The following is a 19,918-nucleotide window of genomic DNA, read 5'->3' as shown; positions in this document are numbered from 1 at the left end:
ACAGTCCAACATACCAGGTGGCGCTACCAATACAACTATACTAGTGTGCACTAAACTACTAAAACGTGAGAGATTACTTAACCCTCACAGTTAACCAAATAAGTAATGTGAATTAGTTGGTTTATTTGTTCATCTAAAAGTCAAACGTTTGACTTAATATGTTTTGTTTGGACCACCACCCTAACTCTGTAGTAAGGCACACTCTAGTCAATCAAATCTGTCCACACTGAAATGAACCAGACAAAAGGTTTCATTTCTTTGTTTGTGGCTCAATGATCATTAAACTTTCAAATAATTAACTGCATCACTGGGTCACCTTAGAGTGAAATACTTAACTAGTCCAGCTTTAATATTATCATTTTATCCCTCCCAAAATCCTAAATATTGTATGAATTCAAACTTTGGAATGTCAATGAGTAATTTCAAGTTAACAATTCCAAAAATGTTTATTTAGTATTAAAATGATATGTCTGTCTTAACTAATTAGCTGGTATTAAAAACATGCTATTCATTGTGAGTAAGGTGGCAAAATGGATTGGACATCCATCGCCATCAACAGCTGTAGAACATCATCACTTAATGCCAGCCTGTCTATGTCTATGTCAATGACAGTGAATGAATGAATGAAAGCAGAACATTTTGCATTGGAAAAATATTAGTCTTTAAAACAATATATAAATTTGTAAAATTCAACATAAAGGAGATGTTTCTTTGGCTAGGAAAGGAACGAAGGAAAAAAGCACATTTGTGGAGTAAGTATGCGTTTAAAAAATAAATAATTCAAAATTAAAAACACCACATCTTATGTTCAGGTCAACCCATGTTCATGGATGTGACCCTCCCATAGCATGAATTTAATTCACTTTAACAACAACTATAGGCTAAATATAATGTGACTGTAACAACACTAAAATGTCCTCCTATCATATACTTTGATTAAAATAGCGTCAATTTTCTCTAACAGTAAAGAAAAATGCATTGATGAATATTAAAGGTGTATAAAATTCAGGGTCGGGTTAGCATACCTGTCAACCTCGAACCATTTGTGATCTTACCAAATTTTGTTTTCGCCCTTACATATATGTATAAATACATGGAAAATCTTACCACTTTACTTTTTCGAATGAAAGTAAACATAAACAAGGGAACAGGAAACGGAAATCACATGGTGAAAGTGTTACAAAACGAAATGTTTATCATGATCTTTTTTTTTTAGCCAATCAGAGGCGCCGGTACATATATCACTTGGCAGACATGCGTTTCCGGGAAGAAACAATGGCGGATGGTGAAAAATGGCTAGAAAGTGCCTTAATTTATTTTTTTTTCTCAAAATCACCGTTTAGCGTACCATTTTCATGTGTACAGCGTACCAATATAAAAATGGGCTTTCAGTTGTACCAATTACGGCGAGAACGTACCAGTTGACAGGTATGGGTTAGGGCTAAGGGATTAAATCCTAACTCAGCTGGGATAGCCTCCCCCCTCTCTCCCCTCCAATCCTTGAGGGTAAGTGGAACAGAAAATGAATGAATGAATAATGGTGTGTGACCAAGTTCTTGCAATGTCAAAATAAGAAAAAAAATCAGTCATGTTTTCTTTTGTCGCAGATGTAATAAATAAGTCATTTTAATTTAAGACAAAAATGATGTGGAAATTCTTTTTGACATGCATCATCTTACAAATTTGTCAAATCTTGCCATTTGAAGTAAAAGGGTGGCAAGGAATGATTCGAATTGGACGTCTAGTGCTGTCAATGGCAGACAGTAAGTTAAGCATTATTTGCGCAAGCAATGATAGCACTTACTTTTCATTATGTAATAATTTCATATTGACACAGATTTTTTAATGTGGTGTGAGTACTATGGAAAAAAAACATTTCAAACAAAAAATATATCAAATCAAAGTTCCTCTTAATCTTTTAGATGCACTAATGAGTTTATCTCTCATAGATGTCCAATCCTTTTAAAGTGAGAGGGTTAGGGTTATATAATAATGGCAATAAATGAACAAATTTGCTGCCATCCTCTCACTTTAAATGGGTTGAAGGTCTTGAAGGTTCTTATCTGATCAGCATTTACTTTACAGTCAAGTGAATATACAGCAATTCAGTATTAAAAGAAAAGAAGAAGAATTTTTTTACATCGATATAGTTGTTGAAATTAAACCCTTTAAACGTAATTATCAAACAATGATATAAAATCAAAATTCCTCTTCATTTTTTAATTCTAATATTATCATAAGCCTTTAACATGTCCAGCTGGAATGCTCTGATGGATATATTCCTAATATACTTTAGAAATGTGAAGCAAAAAAAAAAAAAAAACCTCCAAGCGTATGTGTGTGTTTATTTAAATGTCCCTATTTCTTTGGTGTGAGACAGCAAGAGGGAAAGGGGAGGTTAATCCCAGTTCAATACATTGCCGCGCAGCCCAGGATGGAGCCTGGGACAATTGTGTTATCTCCAGCCAACATTTGGGTTCCCCCACAATTCCAAACCCGAAGAATAGCCGCGAGAGAGGGAGAGAGAGGGATAGGAGGAAGCGCAGACGCCCAGGGGAAACATGCTATCAATAGCGGCCCCGAAGCAGCGGTTGCAGACGAACCCCACAATGGCGACTGCACAGTGAACTAAATGCCCGCACACTGGGCGATTGACCCTTGAAAAACCCTGACTCTGGTCTTCTTGCGGGGAGACAATTTGAACAACAGCTTGTGTTTGTGTCATATTTGCCAGACCACAATAAGTGATTGGAAAGAAAGAGACCGTTTGGACCAGGTCATAATAGCTAAAAAAAATTAAGGTAATGGCAAAGAAACAGTACGATTTCATATTCAACATTTTAGTTGGTGTACTTTGTGTTTTGTGGGCCGAAAATGCCAGGTTTGCATTGTCCGTTCAGGGTCATAACAGCCAAGACAAACAGACTCAAGGACAGTTTTTCCCCCAAGTGCCCTCACCATATTCAATTCGAGTTCTGCACCTACTTATTCATGTGACCACTTATTCATGTTGATTACTTGAGTGGTACCTTGAGATACGAGCTTAATGTGTTCCGAGACTGAGCTCGTATGTCAATTTTCTCGCAACTCAAACGAACGTTTCCCATAGAAATGAACTAAAACAAATTAATTTGTTCCTCTGAGAAAAACAAAAAACAGGATAATAATTAGAAAAACATTTGTTCTAATTCGCCATATATCAACAAGGTAACACATAACTAGTGGTTTAATATTACTGAAGTTTGCTGCTGATCACATGGACAAAGATGAGACCTTCTGTAGGAAAGTTCTGTGGTCAGATGAAACAGAAATCGAGCTGTTTGGCCACAATGCTCATTAATATGTTTGGAGGACAAAAGGTGAGACCTTTAACCCCAGGTACACCATGCCTACCGTCAAGCACGGTGGTGGTAGTATTATGCTGTGGGGCTGCTATGCTTTCAATGGAGCTGGTGCTTTACAGAGAGTAAATGGAATGATGAAGGAGGATTACCTTCAAATTCTTCAAGATAACCCAAATTCCTCAGCTCGAAGATTGGGTCTTGGGCGTAGTTGGGTGTTCCAAAAGGACAATGACCCCAAACACACATCAAAAGTGGCAATGAAATGGCTAAATCAGGCTAGAATTAAGGTTTTCAGATGACCTGACCAAAGTCCTCACCTAAACCACATTGAGAACTGGATAATTCTGATGGAACAAGTCCATGTCAGAAATCCATCCAATTTAACTGAACTGCACCAATTCTGTCAAGACGAGGGCTCAAAAATTCAACCACAAACTTGCCAGAAGCTTGTGTATAGCTATCAAAAGCGCCTAATTGAAGGGAAAATGGCCAAGAGTCATGTTACCAAATATTAGCGCTGCTTTATGTATATTTTTGACCCAGCAAATTTGTTCACTTTTTTCTGTTCACCCATAATAACATCATAAAAGAACCAAACATCATGAATGTTTTTTTTTTGTGAGGAAGAAGTATCTGATAACTGGAAACTCAAGAGAGCCATGACATAATGTTCTTCACAAGTGTATGTAATCACAATATTCGAGTGAATATTCTAGTAGGGTTTGTTTCTCAGCAAGTTTTGTCCACATCCACAAATGGATAAAAGATTGAGGTACAAATTGATGTTGCCTCAAAGCTTCGTCCATGGAATAGAGGGGCGGGTTCAAGATACAGCCATGCTGTAGTAGCTGTAGAGTCGTGCAGTACAAATCACAAAAGATGACAACACAGACTTGAGAGCGAGTGAAAGAAAGTGTACAATTCAGGGGCTTCAAACTCACTTTAGATCGCTGGTTACAATTCTACCAACTTGTCATAAATGCGCCTGGGGATGCAGGAAGTAGATGAAAACCGGAGTGCTGGTGCACAAAACTAAAGGCTTGAATAAGAATTACCAGGAAAGCCATAGAAACTAAGAAAAATTAATAAAGAAACTAACCTAACGGGGACTGAACATATGCACACTGACAGACAGGAAGACGACATGAGCAAACGAAAGCCATAATCCAACAACCAGACATTCCAGTAAACAACATATAAATGACACATAAGGCATAATTACAAATCAGGCACATAAGGAAGAGGAGCCCAGAGCATACAGGAAAACACGCTATTTACACACCTCCACCAAAATCCCAAACAAAATGTAATACAACTAAATCTCGTGAGCCAGACCAGTTCATTATTGGCCCAAAAAGTTCATTGACTGACGGCACTGGCAAGGTTGAATGGACGTTCATTCGCCCCTCCCAGTCAACATGGATTGGACATCTAATGCCATCAATGGCCGTGAATGATGAGCACCCAGAGCCAGTTTAAATGATTTGAACATCTATTATTGTCAATAGCAGGAAACGAGTTATTTTGCATCACTTTTTTTCACTTCCATTTTAACGTTCAGTAAATTTTGGATCATTTCCTTTTTATAGTGAGATTTTTTGGGGGGGATGCTTCTTGGTCGTTTGTCGGTTACCGCTGATTTTGGTCCTGTTGGTTTGGGGGCCTTTTAAGGTTCCTTGTTAACTAATTGGCTGCCATATGTGGGGGGTGCTGGAGCCTACCCCAGCTGACTTTGTGTCAGAGAGGTAAAAGTATACATTTAAAAATAGTTATCCAATCCAATCCAATTAAACTGGAAGTTTTGTGAATAGACATAACAATGCTTAACTTGAGATAAACAGATTGACCCTCTAGCTATCATACAAAGGCAGAAAATAATCAAATAATCCCCAAATAATCAATTCATCAATTACTATAATGTATCAGTTTTAGGGCTGGAAAAAAGGCTATGCTTTGTGAACAAAAAAAAAGCCTGATATCAGCATGGTTTTTCTGGCTTTTTTTTCTAACTTTTGTCACTAAAAATGTGTCCTTTATCAATACGGATTTAGAATCCACCTTACAAATCTGTATGTATAAGAAAGACACATTCTGTGTAAATTGTGGGTCACGCAAAACATTAATGTTGGAATACTTATGCAGAATCAAGTAGTGTCTTCAGTTCCTTATTACTTACTGACTGTTGTTTGTTAGATAGAAAGATGAATAAACACAAAGATAGGATGTTTTTATTTTTAAATTTACTTGCTGGATTTGCTGATACCGGTAATTATTTCTTTAACAATTTCATTTTTACTATTGATCACTGTTATTTATTCTTGAAGCCCTTTGGGATCATTAATGGATATAGAAATAAATTTGACTTTACATGAGACTTCTAACATGGATTTTGTTTGTATATATTGAAAAAAAAATATCATTTGATTACATTACCATTCACAGATCAGAGTCCGATGAAGATATTACACTTGCTTCATTTTAAAATGCATATTTTTTTAATTGTAATTATCATATCAATAGACCCATAAAGTAGCATAATTCTCAAAATACACAATTTACTTTAATATTCTCAAATGATTTGGAGAAAAAAAAGCAGTTTCTTTAATATGGCTCGGCCATTTTATTAGGCATGCTTTAATTCTATTTAACGCAAAAATACATGTATTAAAAAATTGATTTACCAGCACTGTTAATGTTTAAAATGGACTCTAACCTGTCCTGCAATACGATAAAATAAAACCCGTCTCAAATTTTAGATTTAGGATTATGTTAATTCATTTTTGATGTTGTTGTTGTTGTTGTCGTTATTTTTAATGTAAGCCTTTTATACTCAATTTCATTTTTGGCCATCATGGTGATATACTTGGAGAGTAAAAATACTTTTTAGATAGTGCTTAAGATGGCCACTGAAGAAAAAGTGTTTATTTGTGTTTTTATTTTTATTTTTCCAATCCCCAATGTTAAAAACGGACCTATGATTCCTGTTTTTAACCTCTCATATTAATTTTAATCTTCATACTTGATTGCAATGGGATTCACAATGATTATTAATAACTATTATAAATCACAGCATCACAATTTGGACGACATCTTTTTCGATACAAACATTGTGCTTCCATTAAAATGCACTCCCCTCCCACAGGAATAAACCATGAGTGAAATAAATGGAATTAATATTTGAAAGCGCACGGAAGGAAACCTTAAACCCTCATGAATTTCTCGCCGCAGGCTTGTCACCATGAAGTGAGCTGCCCAAAAAGATGAAAGTGAAAAGAAATAAAAGCTCAATTTAATCTGCTTTGGAGCCCTGCAAGGGAGCACATGTGCCTGGAAGTGTTAGAGTGAGGGCTGATAGGGGATAAATATATTTCTGACTATGCCTTTGAGCTATTACATCCCTCTCCAACATAGATGCCTATTCAGCGGACAACACTTTCATTAGCAGCTGTAGTCCTATAAATCTTGCAATGATTAGAAGATGACAGACACACACACACACCGGAAGGTTCATCTTCTCAGCATCTTTTGTGGCTGCAAATGAGGACTGGAGATTACTCTGAGCTCATTTCGCTCATTTGGACCTTAAACTATTCAAAATCCAATGCAAAAAAGCATGCGTGGAAATGGGTGTTGCACTAATACAATTGCAATCGGTACCGATATGAAAATAAAATGAAGTCGTGGGAGTAGTAGAGTAGTAAAACATTACGTATGGGTCCTTTACATTTTGAGATCTAGTGTCCAACTGTTTGTGTCCCTGCCCAAGATGGCAACCAGCTATGCACTGTTCAGTCACTCACTGATAGCCCTCCCACTTCAAATGGATTGAAGGTCTAACGTTGTCAATGGTAGTCAATGTCTTAAAATAAATCTCATCTCATTTTCTGAACCGCTTTATCCTCACTTGGGTCGCGCGGGGTGCTGGAGCCTAACCCAGCTGACTTGAGGCCAGAGGCTGGGGACACCCAGAATCAGTGGACAGCCAATTGTAGGGAACAAGGAGACAAACAACCATTCACGCTCACACTCATATACCTAGGAGTGATCTAGGCTGTCCAATCAGCCTGCCTTGCATGTCTTTGGAATGTGGGAGGAAACCAGAGTACCCAAAGAAAACCCACGAAGGCCATGGGGGGAACAAGCAAACTCCATACAGCTGGAACCGACCGAGATTTGAACCCAGGTCTCCCACTGTGAGGCCGACGCGCTGACCACTTGCCCCACCGGACTGCCCAGTTAAAAAAATATATTTTAAAAAAATGTTCTTCCTCTGGCCAAGTGGCACCGTCCCACCAATTAGTTTATTTCTAGTAGACGTCCAATATATTTGAAATGGAAGGAGGGCAGCGAATCAACAAATAGATCAGATGTCTAGCAATGGCATGCTAATACTTTAAAAGAATACAATTTGTTTGTTCCAAGATCCACTGTCACAGCAAATATTGTAGCTCTAATAGACATCCAATTCATTTGAAGCGTGACCATGGAAGCGGATAAACAAATTGACAGGACATCACATGCTGTCAATGGCAGCCAACAAATTAAAATATAGAATGTTTTCTTTTCTCTGGTCAAGGTGCACAGTCCCACCAATTAATTTATCTGTACTAAACATTCCATCCATTTGTAGTGAGATTGTAGCCGAAAAATAAGAAAATCTGGCGCCGTCAATGGCAAACAATGAGTTTGAAAAAAAGTTGTTCCACTGGCCAAGATGAACTGTTCCACCAATTAGTAGTTGATTTTGAATAGACACCTAATCCATTTGAAGTTGTAGGTCACAGAAAAGGATTGGACGTCTAGCGCTGTCAATGGCAGACAATGGCAGTTTTAAAAATAGTTTTTTTTCTCTGGTAAAGACGAACTGTTCCCCGAATTAATGTCTCTTCAATAGACAACTAACCCATTTGAAGTGATAGGTAACAGTAAATGATTGGACCTCTAGCAACATCAATGGCAGAAGATGAGTTCAAAATTAATATTTCTTCTCAATCTGGCCGGGATGCATGATCTGCCAATTATTTAATCTTTTGTAAAAAAACAATCCATTTGAAGTGGGTTGAATGACAGCGAAGAGTCCTTTGCTTCCAACCCTCCCGCTTTGAATGAATTGGACATCTATCGTTGTCAGTGGAAAATGAGTTAAGCATTGTCTGACCAAGCCATGATAGCAGTTATGTAAGTATTCTATATTAAAAATGGGATTTTTTTTTAAATGGTATCTTTATTGTATAGACCGGTCGATACTACAAAATATTGAAGATCTTTAAAAGTTTAACAGTTTCTTACCTGGGTTTACAATGTCCTGTATGTCTTGTGTCTGTCTTGCTACTGCAACCAAGATATTTCCCAAATACGGGATGAAATAAAATTCTAATCTGATTTAATCTAATACCTCCAGATGATTGACCTGTCTCAATCTGCAGAAGGTCCCCACCTTGTGGACTTCCTGTGTGTGGCTCCAGTTTTTTAACTAGATCTACAATGTCTTATGTGTCTGAATTGTTACTGCAACTGAGGAAATTTCCCGAATACGGGATGAAATAAAATCTTAATCCGGAAATCGAGAGCTAAAACAATGGTAACATTGCAAGACTAATATTTATATATGATGTATACTTTTTTCTTGTTTTGGGGGGCATGAAATACAAAAAAAAAAACATAAATTTCATTGTATTTCCTTTGCTGCAACGTGGTTTGTTTTTACTCTTTTTTTAAATCCGTGTCAAATTGAAAATGACGGCTTCTCCCGGTGGGGCTGACTCTTCATCACTAACAAATCCAACAGTAAAAAGGGAGTCCTCTGGGGGGGAAGCGGGCGACAAAACGAGCGCCACTTGGGCCTAATTTGGAAGGAAATCCCCGCGGCCAGCCTACCTTTGTCTCTTAAGATGCCGTCGATGCTGTGCTTGGTTTTCTTGTCGTCCTCGTCGTCTTTTTTAAAGCATTCTTCGTCTTCGTCCTCGTCCTCATCGTCCTTTTTGCCGAAGCGAGCTCTTAGGATTCGACTGATGGAACTCACTGCAAAAGCACGTCATTTTTAGTCATTCATATCAATTTTGGGGATTCTTATAGCTTCATTAATAAAATAAATAAATAAATAAAACATATGTATTATTTTACTTCATTATTAAAGGGTGGGTAATTTTATAATTTTCTGTCAGGTATCAAGCTTTTGCTATTTATTTTGTTGAATTCAAAACGGATCTTTTATTTCCTTAACATTTATTTGTAGGATACCGTTTTCTTACGAATGTGGTTTGTATTCTACAAAAAAATCCAGAAATGTGCTTGTTTCGTAAAACGTTTTTTAAATGTTGACCTACAATGAGATATGAAAAAAAGGCCAATATTGATTGTAATGGTACACTGTTTTGTAAAAACATATCAATTGTAATACAATTTAAGTGCACATTGTAAATTTAAATAAATACCAGGTACTATATAGAGAAAAACTAAAAGCAAGAAAAAAGCATTTTGGAAAACAGAATGCCATTTTTCACATTTTCCCAGTGCATCGACATTATTAATATTTAGATGTTATGTATTAGAAATGTCTACAAAGTTTTGTTTGAAAATATTCTACCTCACTGTAGAAGTATCTCATTTATAACCAGATCTACTCGAGACTTGAGTGTACAAAAATAAATGAAATTGTCAATTTTCCCCTTAATTTGATCTAATTATGAATACGATTTAAATTAAATTTGATGCGACAGCACTAAAGGGGGCGTTGAAGAATTTTCTCACCACAGTAAGATGGTATTGTCTGTATTCCTTTAGTTTTACTGTCAATAAAGGCCTTTATATTTGTGTGTGTGGGGGGGGGGGGGGGGGCAGTTGTGTGTGTGCGCGTGCAAGTAAAAACACAAGAACAGCAAAATGTATTTTTGCCCATCATCATAATAAAGAGAAAGTTATACATACACAAATGAATGGCAACGTTTTATAAATAAAATTTGATATATATGAAAATGTAAAATCATCAAAACAACAAACACATGCATTGTCACATGCTTACCTGTCATTTAGATGCTGAATCCATATTTGATTGATTATTATGTATTTATTTATATATTATTTTACCGTTTTTGTGAAATGCTAAATATTTTGAAGAAAGTGGTTTAAAATAAATATAGCCTAAAATAAAATATATAGCAAAATAATAGGGATTATACACAGGAGAAAAAAAATAACCACTGCCAAAATGTGTCAAAATCAGACAACTTTATTGAAAATATAATGGTGCAAAATATAGATATAAATATCGAAAGACTGCCCAAATGGATTGAATATATATATATATATATATATATATATATATATATATATATATATATATATATATATATATATATATATATATATATATATATATATATATATATATATATATATATATATATATATATATATATATATATATATATATATATATATATATATATATATATATATATATATATATATATATATATATATATATATATATATATATATATATATATATATATATATATATATATATATATATATATATATATATATATATATATATATATATATATTTCTTCTCCTGTGTCTGTATTCTCAGCCTATTGCTAAAGTGACAGTGAAGTTTCTCGAATAGGGGATGAATATAGTTATTTAATGTAATCTAATATAGTATATAGTATATATATATATATAAATGGCATCTTACCATCGAGTGTCTCACCTGAAGGGACGCTGCTCCTGTCGCACACCCCTTCCTTGAGCAGTTTATCCCGGATCTCCCAGCTGAAAATCCCCGGACTGTCGCTCTTATACTGCTCGATCCTCTTCTCCACGTCGGGGGTCGCCACCTGCTGCATCGGGCCGGACACAAGGACACGTCACTAGGGGCGATGGGATACAATCGCATACCTGTCAACTGGTACGTTCTCGCCGTAATTGGTACAACTGAAAGCCCATTTTTATATTGGTACGCTGTACACATGAAAATGGTACGCTAAACGGTGATTTTGAGAAAAAAAAATAAATTAAGGCACTTTCTAGCCATTTTTCACCATCCGCCATTGTTTCTTCCCGGAAACGCATGTCTGCCAAGTGATATATGTACCGGCGCCTCTGATTGGCTAAAAAAAAAAGATCATGATAAACATTTCGTTTTGTAACACTTTCACCATGTGATTTCCGTTTCCTGTTCCCTTGTTTATGTTTACTTTCATTTGCAAAAAATTACAAAAAAGTAAAGTGGTAAGATTTTCCATGTATTTATACATATATGTAAGGGCGAAAACAAAATTTGGTAAGATCACAAATGGTTCGAGGTTGACAGGTATGCAATCGCAGCCGATATTTTAGAGCTCCTCGGCTAAAGATCAACTCACCCTGGGTTTGCTGCCTCCGATAGCTCCCGGCCGGATTGAACCGGTCTCCTGGTAGCGGCACAGGATCTTGGACACGCAGCCGTGGGAAACCCGCAGCTGGCGAGAGATGACGCACGGTCGGATGCCGTGGTGGGCCATCTCCACGATCTTGTGGCGGATGTGGTTGGGCAGGGGTCGGCCGTTAATGAAGACGCCCCCCAGTTGATTGACCCGGCCTTGGCCTAAAGGTGTAGACACTGTGGGCGATCCGTCGTTTTTTTTCTCATTCAAATGGGACAACATCAAGGTCACTTTTACGTGGGATTCTTTTTTTAATGTTTTTATTTCTTTTAGGATTTATGAGCAGCGCTCAATGCTGCCCAGCAGGCCCGGTTTCTGCCTTAATTATATTTTAGCACTGGTTTTAGCTTGAAATGAGTATTTTCGTTCGGATCATTTTAGTTCTGAAGAAGTACCCATTTCACCCCCGTTAAAGTCAAATAAACCCCAATAAAAATGAGCGTTTATCAGAATTCGGATTATGTAGGCCACAATATCAACGTTTATACAATTGATGCCAGCTTTCACTTATAAGTAATATTTTTTGTATTCTAATTTATAGTAATTTCTTTATATATTTTTTTAAATGAAAATTAATACACTTATAATGAAGAAAAACAGAAATACACTATATGACCCCCAAATAAGACTTTTTAATTTCATAGTATTTAACTCGTTGCTTGTCGTTGACCTCGTTGGCCGTCCAATGGTGCGAATGCTCATGATTCAATACCAGTGACGGCAATAGACGTCCAATCTATATTGACTGGGCGGTCAGTTGCTTCTAGCCATACTCGGTCAAAATTAATTGGACGTCTAGCACGGTCAATGGCAGCTAACAGTTAAATAAGTGATCTGGAACATTTTTTTATAATTTCCATGAATATTTTGTGTCATAAATCAAATCAACAATGCGCTATCAAAGTGGCAACAAAAAAGAGCAAATCAATTGTAAAACGATATGAAACATTTTATGATTGGTTCATTTAGTATATTTGTATTGCAATGTTGTTCCTTTGCAATGTTGTTCCTTTCTCAATGCTGTTATCAAATCTTTTATTTAATTTTCGCCTTTAACCAAAGGCGATTAAAACCTTAAAACAATAAAAATCGTCAACCAAAATGTTTAAATTTAAAATTAAAAACGAAATCACATGTTGACAAAACCACCAAATTGCATTTGTACATGATAAATCATTTCCCTTAATATGCTTATGCAATATAAATAAGGTCATTTTACAGCGCTGTTCGGCAACAAAATATTATTATTTTAAAAATTAAATCAACTTTTTAGGATCATTCTAAACTCACATGTCGATGTGTTTCAGAAATCCTAAGAATATCCTAAACATTGATTTCTCCTTTTAGGAAATAAAAAAAAATGTTGCGTTCAAATACCTTCCAGTGGGAAGCCGGTTCTCGGGTAGTTCTGTCCGGAGGCCGGTCGCATCATCCTCGGCACGGTTCCCGGTAAGGCCGTCATTGTCGGCTACTCGAAAAGTCAAGAAAAAAAAACGCACTAAAAAATGGATGTGAGACGCAAGTGGGACCCAGCCGAAGAAAATGTGGCAGCCACTTTGAGAGGTCCGGCGCGTTGAGGAAAGCAGAATGCATGCGGCAACGTTCAAGGGCGTGGAAAGTTGCCTCGGAAATTTGCCTTTTCCCCACGTGGACTGCGTCATGTGTCACACAGGGTGTCGAAAAAGGACCACTTTGGCATTCTGGAAATGGGGGCAAGTCGGCAGCAATGATAGGTTCTTTCAAGCAGCATCGTCTTTTTTTTTTTTCTAACAGAAGCTCCAACAAGTGGCAGCAGCCAATGGGATGGAAGATTTCCCCCTTTCTCTCTTCTCTCTATCATCACACAACAGTGACAAAAACAAGGAACTCTGTACGCTCTTTTGATTTATTATATTGATTTCATATGCTATACAATAGAGGTGGGGTTCATCTCGATATGCAAAATTGTCTTTTTAAATGGACAATAAATGGGAAACAATATATGAAGAATAGAAAAATAGTCAGCTAATAATAACCAAAATATGTAGATATATTTTTCTCGAAGCTGTTCCTAGTCAAAAGTGGACAGAAAGAGAGGAATAACTTGGTACACACAAGCAGAATAACAAACACTAATTTCTAAGGACTAAATGTGTTTGATTTTAGGGGGGTGGGGGGTTAAACCCCAGAAAAACCCACACAGGCCATGGGAGAACATGCAAACTCCACAGAGCAACCCACCTGAAATTAAACTCTTGATCTCAGATCTATGTGGTGGATGTTCTAACCACACTATTTAAAGAAAAAATAATAGAAAAACATTTAACATTTAAGTACCAACTGATCCACCCTTTGGACTGTAAAAGGCATGGTAATAAATCTGATGATTTTCCTAGAAATACATAAAATCCGTTTGAAAATATGTGTAAACAAGTTAAGAATAATTGAGTTCTGTTTTTGTTTTTGATGGGCATAAAACATGCATTAATGTCATGACAATGCTTTTTATGCCGCCTTTACGCTTATTTAAATCAGTCGCTTTTCCATTTTAGCAAGGACTAATACCACAATGATATTAATATGCACATTTCCTGGCATACAAAAAAAAATATGGGCATTCTTTAAAATACCGAAAAATTAGGAGAAAAGAGAAAATATTTTATTAAGAGCCGTACAAATGAAAAACTATTTTATGGGGAATAGCCCTCACTAGGTGCTATGTTCTGTTTGCAAAAGTGAAATGCAACATAGTGTCAGAAGTAGAGGTGCTAAAGCCTATCCCAGCCAATTATGGTCACCAGGGACATGTCAACCCAACCTACAATGCATGTTTTGGAATGTGGGAGGAACAGTTTCTTCCCACATTACCCAGAGAAAACCCACACAAGGCCGTAGATAACATGCAAAGTCCCCACAGATCCGACCGTCCTGGATTTGAACCCTTTACCCCAGAAGTGTGTGTTTGACGCGCTATTTAATTGACAAATAACAATAACCAACTCATTACCAGAAAAAAAAAACCTTGTTTGCCATCTGCTGTGAATTGAAATGAGTTTATCATTGGTAGATTAACAATCCATTTATGAAGTGAAAGGGTAACAGGAAATGGGAATTCTTATTTTACTGCCCGCCTCAAACGGATTGGACGTCTATGGCCGTCATTAATTTTAGAGCATATCATGTCATTTCCTGTAGATTACACCCCTAGTTAGCCGTAGAAGTACAGAGTACCCAGATAAAACCCACGCAAGTACCCCATGCAAACTCCCCGCAGGAAGATCCGGACCTGGAATCGAACCCTCGATCACAAAACTGTTAGAGCCACCCAACACACACCCCAATAAAAAATATATGTTTTAAAATGATATTTTTAGAGTGTTTACTTTTCTTTTTCTAATATAGTACTATATATATTTTTACTATTTGATAAAAAAAATAGGATTTTTTCCCTTTTAGGTTCATTCTTCATTTAATTTTTCTATATTTAACACTTTGAAAAATCATTTTTAAGGTACTTAGTGGATGCATTCCTCCCATCATTTATATTGCTAGTTAAATGTAACTATGGAGGAGTGGTTAATGCATCTGCCTCACAGTTCTCAGATCAAGGTTTGAATCCCAGGCTTGTGTGGAGTTTGCATGTCCTCCCCGGGTTTGCGTAGGTTTTCTCCAGGTAGGCCAGTTTCCTCCCACATCCCAAAAATTGCACATGATTCTGGTTGAACACTCGTAATTGCCCCGGGACATGGTTGTGAGTGTGTATGGTTGTCCGTCTCCTTGTGCTCTGTGATTGGCCGGCCACCAATTCAGGGTGTCCCCTGCCTCGTGCCCATAGTTGGCTGGAATAGGCTCAGGCACCCCCCGCAACGCTTGTGCGGATAAACAGTTCGCAAAATGAAAAAAAAAGATGTACGTATATGGAATCCCCATACAATAGATGTATTTTTCCATTAGTGATAAAGTAAATGTCAAACAGTTCATCATGTCCTCAAGTGTTAAACATTGACATCTACATCATGTGATGGGCTTGTTTTTCTAATCAGTTGGTTCAGGGTGGCCTTGACGAATGTCCAAAATAAAATAGTCTGCTTGAACCACATGAAAGCAGGAGGCTTTTTTTTAACCATTCAAAATTGAATTGGCAACAGTTGGTGGAACCAGCCTATGAAAAAGGAGAGTCTGATCTTCAAAACTGAGTTGCGTTATAGTAATTACCGAAACGGTGACACTTTAAAACATGGGTTCCGAGAACTTTGCTGCCTGTGGATAAAAGAAACATTGCTATGAAACACATTTTGTATCAAGTCAGGAATTCTATGTCTGAAAGGACTTTCCATCTTTCCTCCAATCAACTATCTTGTGGCATTTCCCAGGGCTAATGTTCTGCACCGGTTCTTATTTAGAATTTGCCACTAGATTCTTTAAGATACCAAATGTCCCAGATTGTCTTTGACATCATTCTTCATTTATTTGTAGAATGCTGTCCATAGTCTAACCATGTATGTGGACGAGTGGTTAGCACACAAGCTTTGGTTTTATGGTTTGGAATTTGAATATTGGTTCTGGTCTTCTTTTCTCCAGTTAGACTTTTCTCCTATGGCTTGTGAAACTTTTCTCAGATTGAACTCTTTCAGCGCCATATGTGTTTAAGTTGTCCTTCTGGTGTGAATTGAAATAAGTTGAGCACTTCTAGACATCCAGTCTATTTAAAGAAGGAGAATGGCAGCGATTTTTCAATCATTACGAGCCGACCTTATCAATTCCAGCCAAAGAGTTCATGAATATGCATAAAGCATTGGAGGAAACATGAATACTGTTATCCCTCACTACTCTGTGGCTTCAATATTCACGGCTTCAGTCTATCATGGTATTTTCTAATAAGCATCCAAATTGATCATGTTCATAAAAATGTCAAAATTCACCTGAAACACGGAAGCGGAAAACAGGGGACTGTAACTCCACTCAGCACTAAAGAAGAAAAATGGGAAGAAGAAATGGCAGCACAAAGGAGATGAATGCCATTAGTGATATGAAGGGTGAGCACCAGGTGGATGTCGCCCTGATCCAAAAATAAAGCTCTTTGGGCGAACAATATGGCCGGACGCACAGATTGGATTTTCCCTCACAAGCACCGGGCGGACGGTGATCTGGGTTTTACACCTATGGAGGTTCATCCATCACTCAACCGTAAATAATGCCGTGAAACTGGACAGGCTAGCTAGGCTTCTCAGACATGATGTCGGAGTCGTGCTGGCAAGCCACTCAACAGCCCAAACTAATGAGAATCTTGTGGAAATGATGAAATCGGTGAGTGAGGAAGGAGAGAAGAACGGTGATGACAATGAGGAAGAAAGAACATGGTGTTATTTTGAGAAATTGGAAGGAGCTCTTCAATATGGCACGCAGTTTGAAACAAGGAGTCCTGGAGATTGATGACAACATGGTCATAGCCATGAAATTACTCAATTGTCTTCACAGCGTTACGTTCTTGGACAAAACCATATTTGAACAACAAAAGCAGAAACAACAGTCACAACTCCCCATCTAAATGTGAAAAGGTCAGAGGCATTACCCGAGTTGAAATTGATCTAGCAACCTGTGCAGTAAAACTTCATTTTCAATATCTTCACCTTCATTGTACAACACAGATCTCTCATCATCTTTTTTTGGGATTAAAATCAAGGAGAGAAGAGCTATTATCATTGAGTACAGTACTTAAAGTGTTTACCTATATGGGTTTAATTTAAATATGAATACATTACCATATTTACATATGAATATAACTGTGTAATGTTTAAAATATACACCTCTAGGTATTGTATGAACGCAATAACATGTATAAGTATGGTATAGATATAACAGGGGTGTAACCAATTTGCAGATTTTTGATCATTGTGGGGATGTCTGGTCTACTTTATCCGTGAAATTCCAGGGAAGACTGTGCATAAATAATAGTATTGATTAAAAAAATAACTTAAATATGTCAGAAAATGAATTGAAATCTAGAACCCACGGTCTTAGAACTATAACGTGGACGTACTCACCACTCTAGCGCCATAATAGAGCTCCAAAAGCTCCAAAGCAAAAGATGCGTTTTACATGGATGTAACATTTCATTTTTGTTCAAGAGTCTCTCATTGCTACATTAACCACTATTATAAACAAATCCAAGTCTCTTTCCTGAACCCTGGAAGTGCTCAGTTATTACACCGGTCTTTTAATCTTGGAACACTGCAATAACCATAAGTTACAGACCTATAAGCATCATTTCAGCCCTCCCAAAAGTTTCTAAAAAGTTGTGGATCTCATTAAAAGCATCAATTCAACCTTAACAAGCGCAATTCAGCTTTGGAAATCTAAACTAAATGAAGGTGGGATTATTGGTATCAAAAAAGCATTTGACACAATCAACCACTAGATATTGGTGACTGTCTAATTTTAATTTTTCACCAAGCACGCTAAATTGGATTAGAACATCCTTATCTGTAAGTCAAGATATAAAACACAAAATCTACTTTGTGGACTAACAGTCTTGGGGCACCGCAGGGGTAACTGCTAGGCCCACTGCTCTTCAGGCTTTACATAAATGATCTGTCAAACTGTTGTCCTTCAATTGTCACCTGCCAAATGCTTTATGCTGTTCTATATGTCCACACAAAAGACAAAAAAAAAAAACATGCTGCACAGAAACTCCTAGATGCAATGACAAGCATGAATAACTAGCTTTAAAAAAACCCAACTACTGTTAAATATAACTAACACTGTCTGTATATACTTCTCAAAAAGAGCGACAACATTCACCCCAACATTTTTGTCCAAGGATAAACAATCAATGTAGTCCAAGAATTTAATGCCCTAGGAGTCCCTCTTGACTCTCAACTTTTCTTTAAACAACAGATAAAAAACAGGCTAAATAGAATTAAATTAAATGAGTCTAGAAAAGTTATATTTTAACACAATTATCATATCACACACAACTTACTGCGTGACAAGTTGGTTATCGGCCTGCAAAACAAAACTAAAACCAATTCAAACCATTTATAAGCGATTATTAGACAGAAAGCCAAAAACGCACCACCACTGTCAGATATTTAAAAAAAACCCAACAAATGCCTCAACTGGAACAATACTGTTAAATCTGCACATGCCACCTTAGTTTACAAAATCTTCCAACATAAAGCTCCTCCTCCACTACAAGATTTATTACCAAAAAAAAAATACCAACACATCAACACGGGCTGGCTCTAGAGGTGAATGTGTAGTTCCCTTCAAAAAAAGTGCTTTCAGCCAAAGCCCCTCTGTCCACGCTGCACATACCGGGGACTCAATACCAATTAAGATATGTGAACTCCAGTCTCTGCACCTCTTCTTCTGTTAGACAAACAAAATTGCGATCATAATGTTGTCTAAATTGATGTTGCGTTTGTGTGTGTGTGTGTGTGTGTGTGTGTGTGTGTGTGTGTGTGTGTCTAGTATTTGTCATTCGTTCGTTAGCCTTCTCAAGGGACTAAAGATGGAAATTATCCCTCGACTACAATCTTATGTGACATGCTAAAGTGTTTAAATAATTAATGATTGCATGTTGGGGATTACAACTAGTTTTGGATTGGATGTTTATCAGTGTTCGATTATTGATTCCTTGATCCAAATAGCAAGAGTGACATGGTAAAGTCTGAATCGGTATTCGATTATTGATGTCTAGGTGCACATAGCTTGGCAAACACAGGAGATGTTCCACATTACAGTAAAAGTTGGATTAAGGACAACTAATCACTGTGTGATTATTTCCCCCTGTGTTTAAGAAAATTCAGGGTGCAAGACTTACATATTTACATGTTTATGTTCATTAACATGAATATATTTATGTTCATTGATATATGCTGTCCCTTATTAAATAAATCAAACCCAAATCAAGATATAACCAAGTTAATAAATTGATGACAGGATGACTTGATTTGAGCACAAACAATTAAATGGATTGGGCATCTATCATCATCACTGTACTGTACTATTGTTCTAATAAAATATGTTTTTGGATGCTTGTTATTCATTTTAATACAATTTTAATATAATTTTCTTATCATTTTCTTTTATTTTTGCCTGTTTCTCACATCTTTCATACAAAAGTGCGACACCGGTCATTTTTAGAGGGTTTGGTTGAAG

At 36.8% G+C, this 19,918-nt stretch overlaps 1 protein-coding gene across 3 annotated transcripts in view; it reads right to left on the bottom strand.

Moving 5' to 3' along the window:
• LOC144194802 (paired box protein Pax-7-like) overlaps nt 1–13,512 on the bottom strand; it is a 37,590-nt gene extending 24,078 nt beyond the window's left edge. Inside the window, exons 1-4 of one of the 3 annotated variants that reach the window (XM_077714138.1) lie at nt 13,154–13,512; nt 11,717–11,937; nt 11,047–11,191; nt 9,222–9,365 (exon numbers count right to left, since the gene is read on the bottom strand). In XM_077714138.1, the coding sequence (XP_077570264.1) occupies nt 9,222–9,365; nt 11,047–11,191; nt 11,717–11,937; nt 13,154–13,238 (595 nt within the window). In that variant the 5' untranslated portion in view covers nt 13,239–13,512. Of the gene's footprint in view, nt 1–9,221; nt 9,366–11,046; nt 11,192–11,716; nt 11,953–13,153 lie in introns of all 3 variants that reach the window. The other 2 variants (XM_077714119.1, XM_077714128.1) reach the window with 2 other exon arrangements.
• Between the last annotated feature and the right edge of the window lie 6,406 nt (nt 13,513–19,918).

This window comes from Stigmatopora nigra, chromosome 1 (genome assembly GCF_051989575.1).
Source record: "Stigmatopora nigra isolate UIUO_SnigA chromosome 1, RoL_Snig_1.1, whole genome shotgun sequence".
Classification (NCBI taxonomy): Eukaryota; Metazoa; Chordata; class Actinopteri; order Syngnathiformes; family Syngnathidae; genus Stigmatopora; species Stigmatopora nigra.
This window is presented reverse-complemented; position numbering and strand designations above follow the sequence as displayed.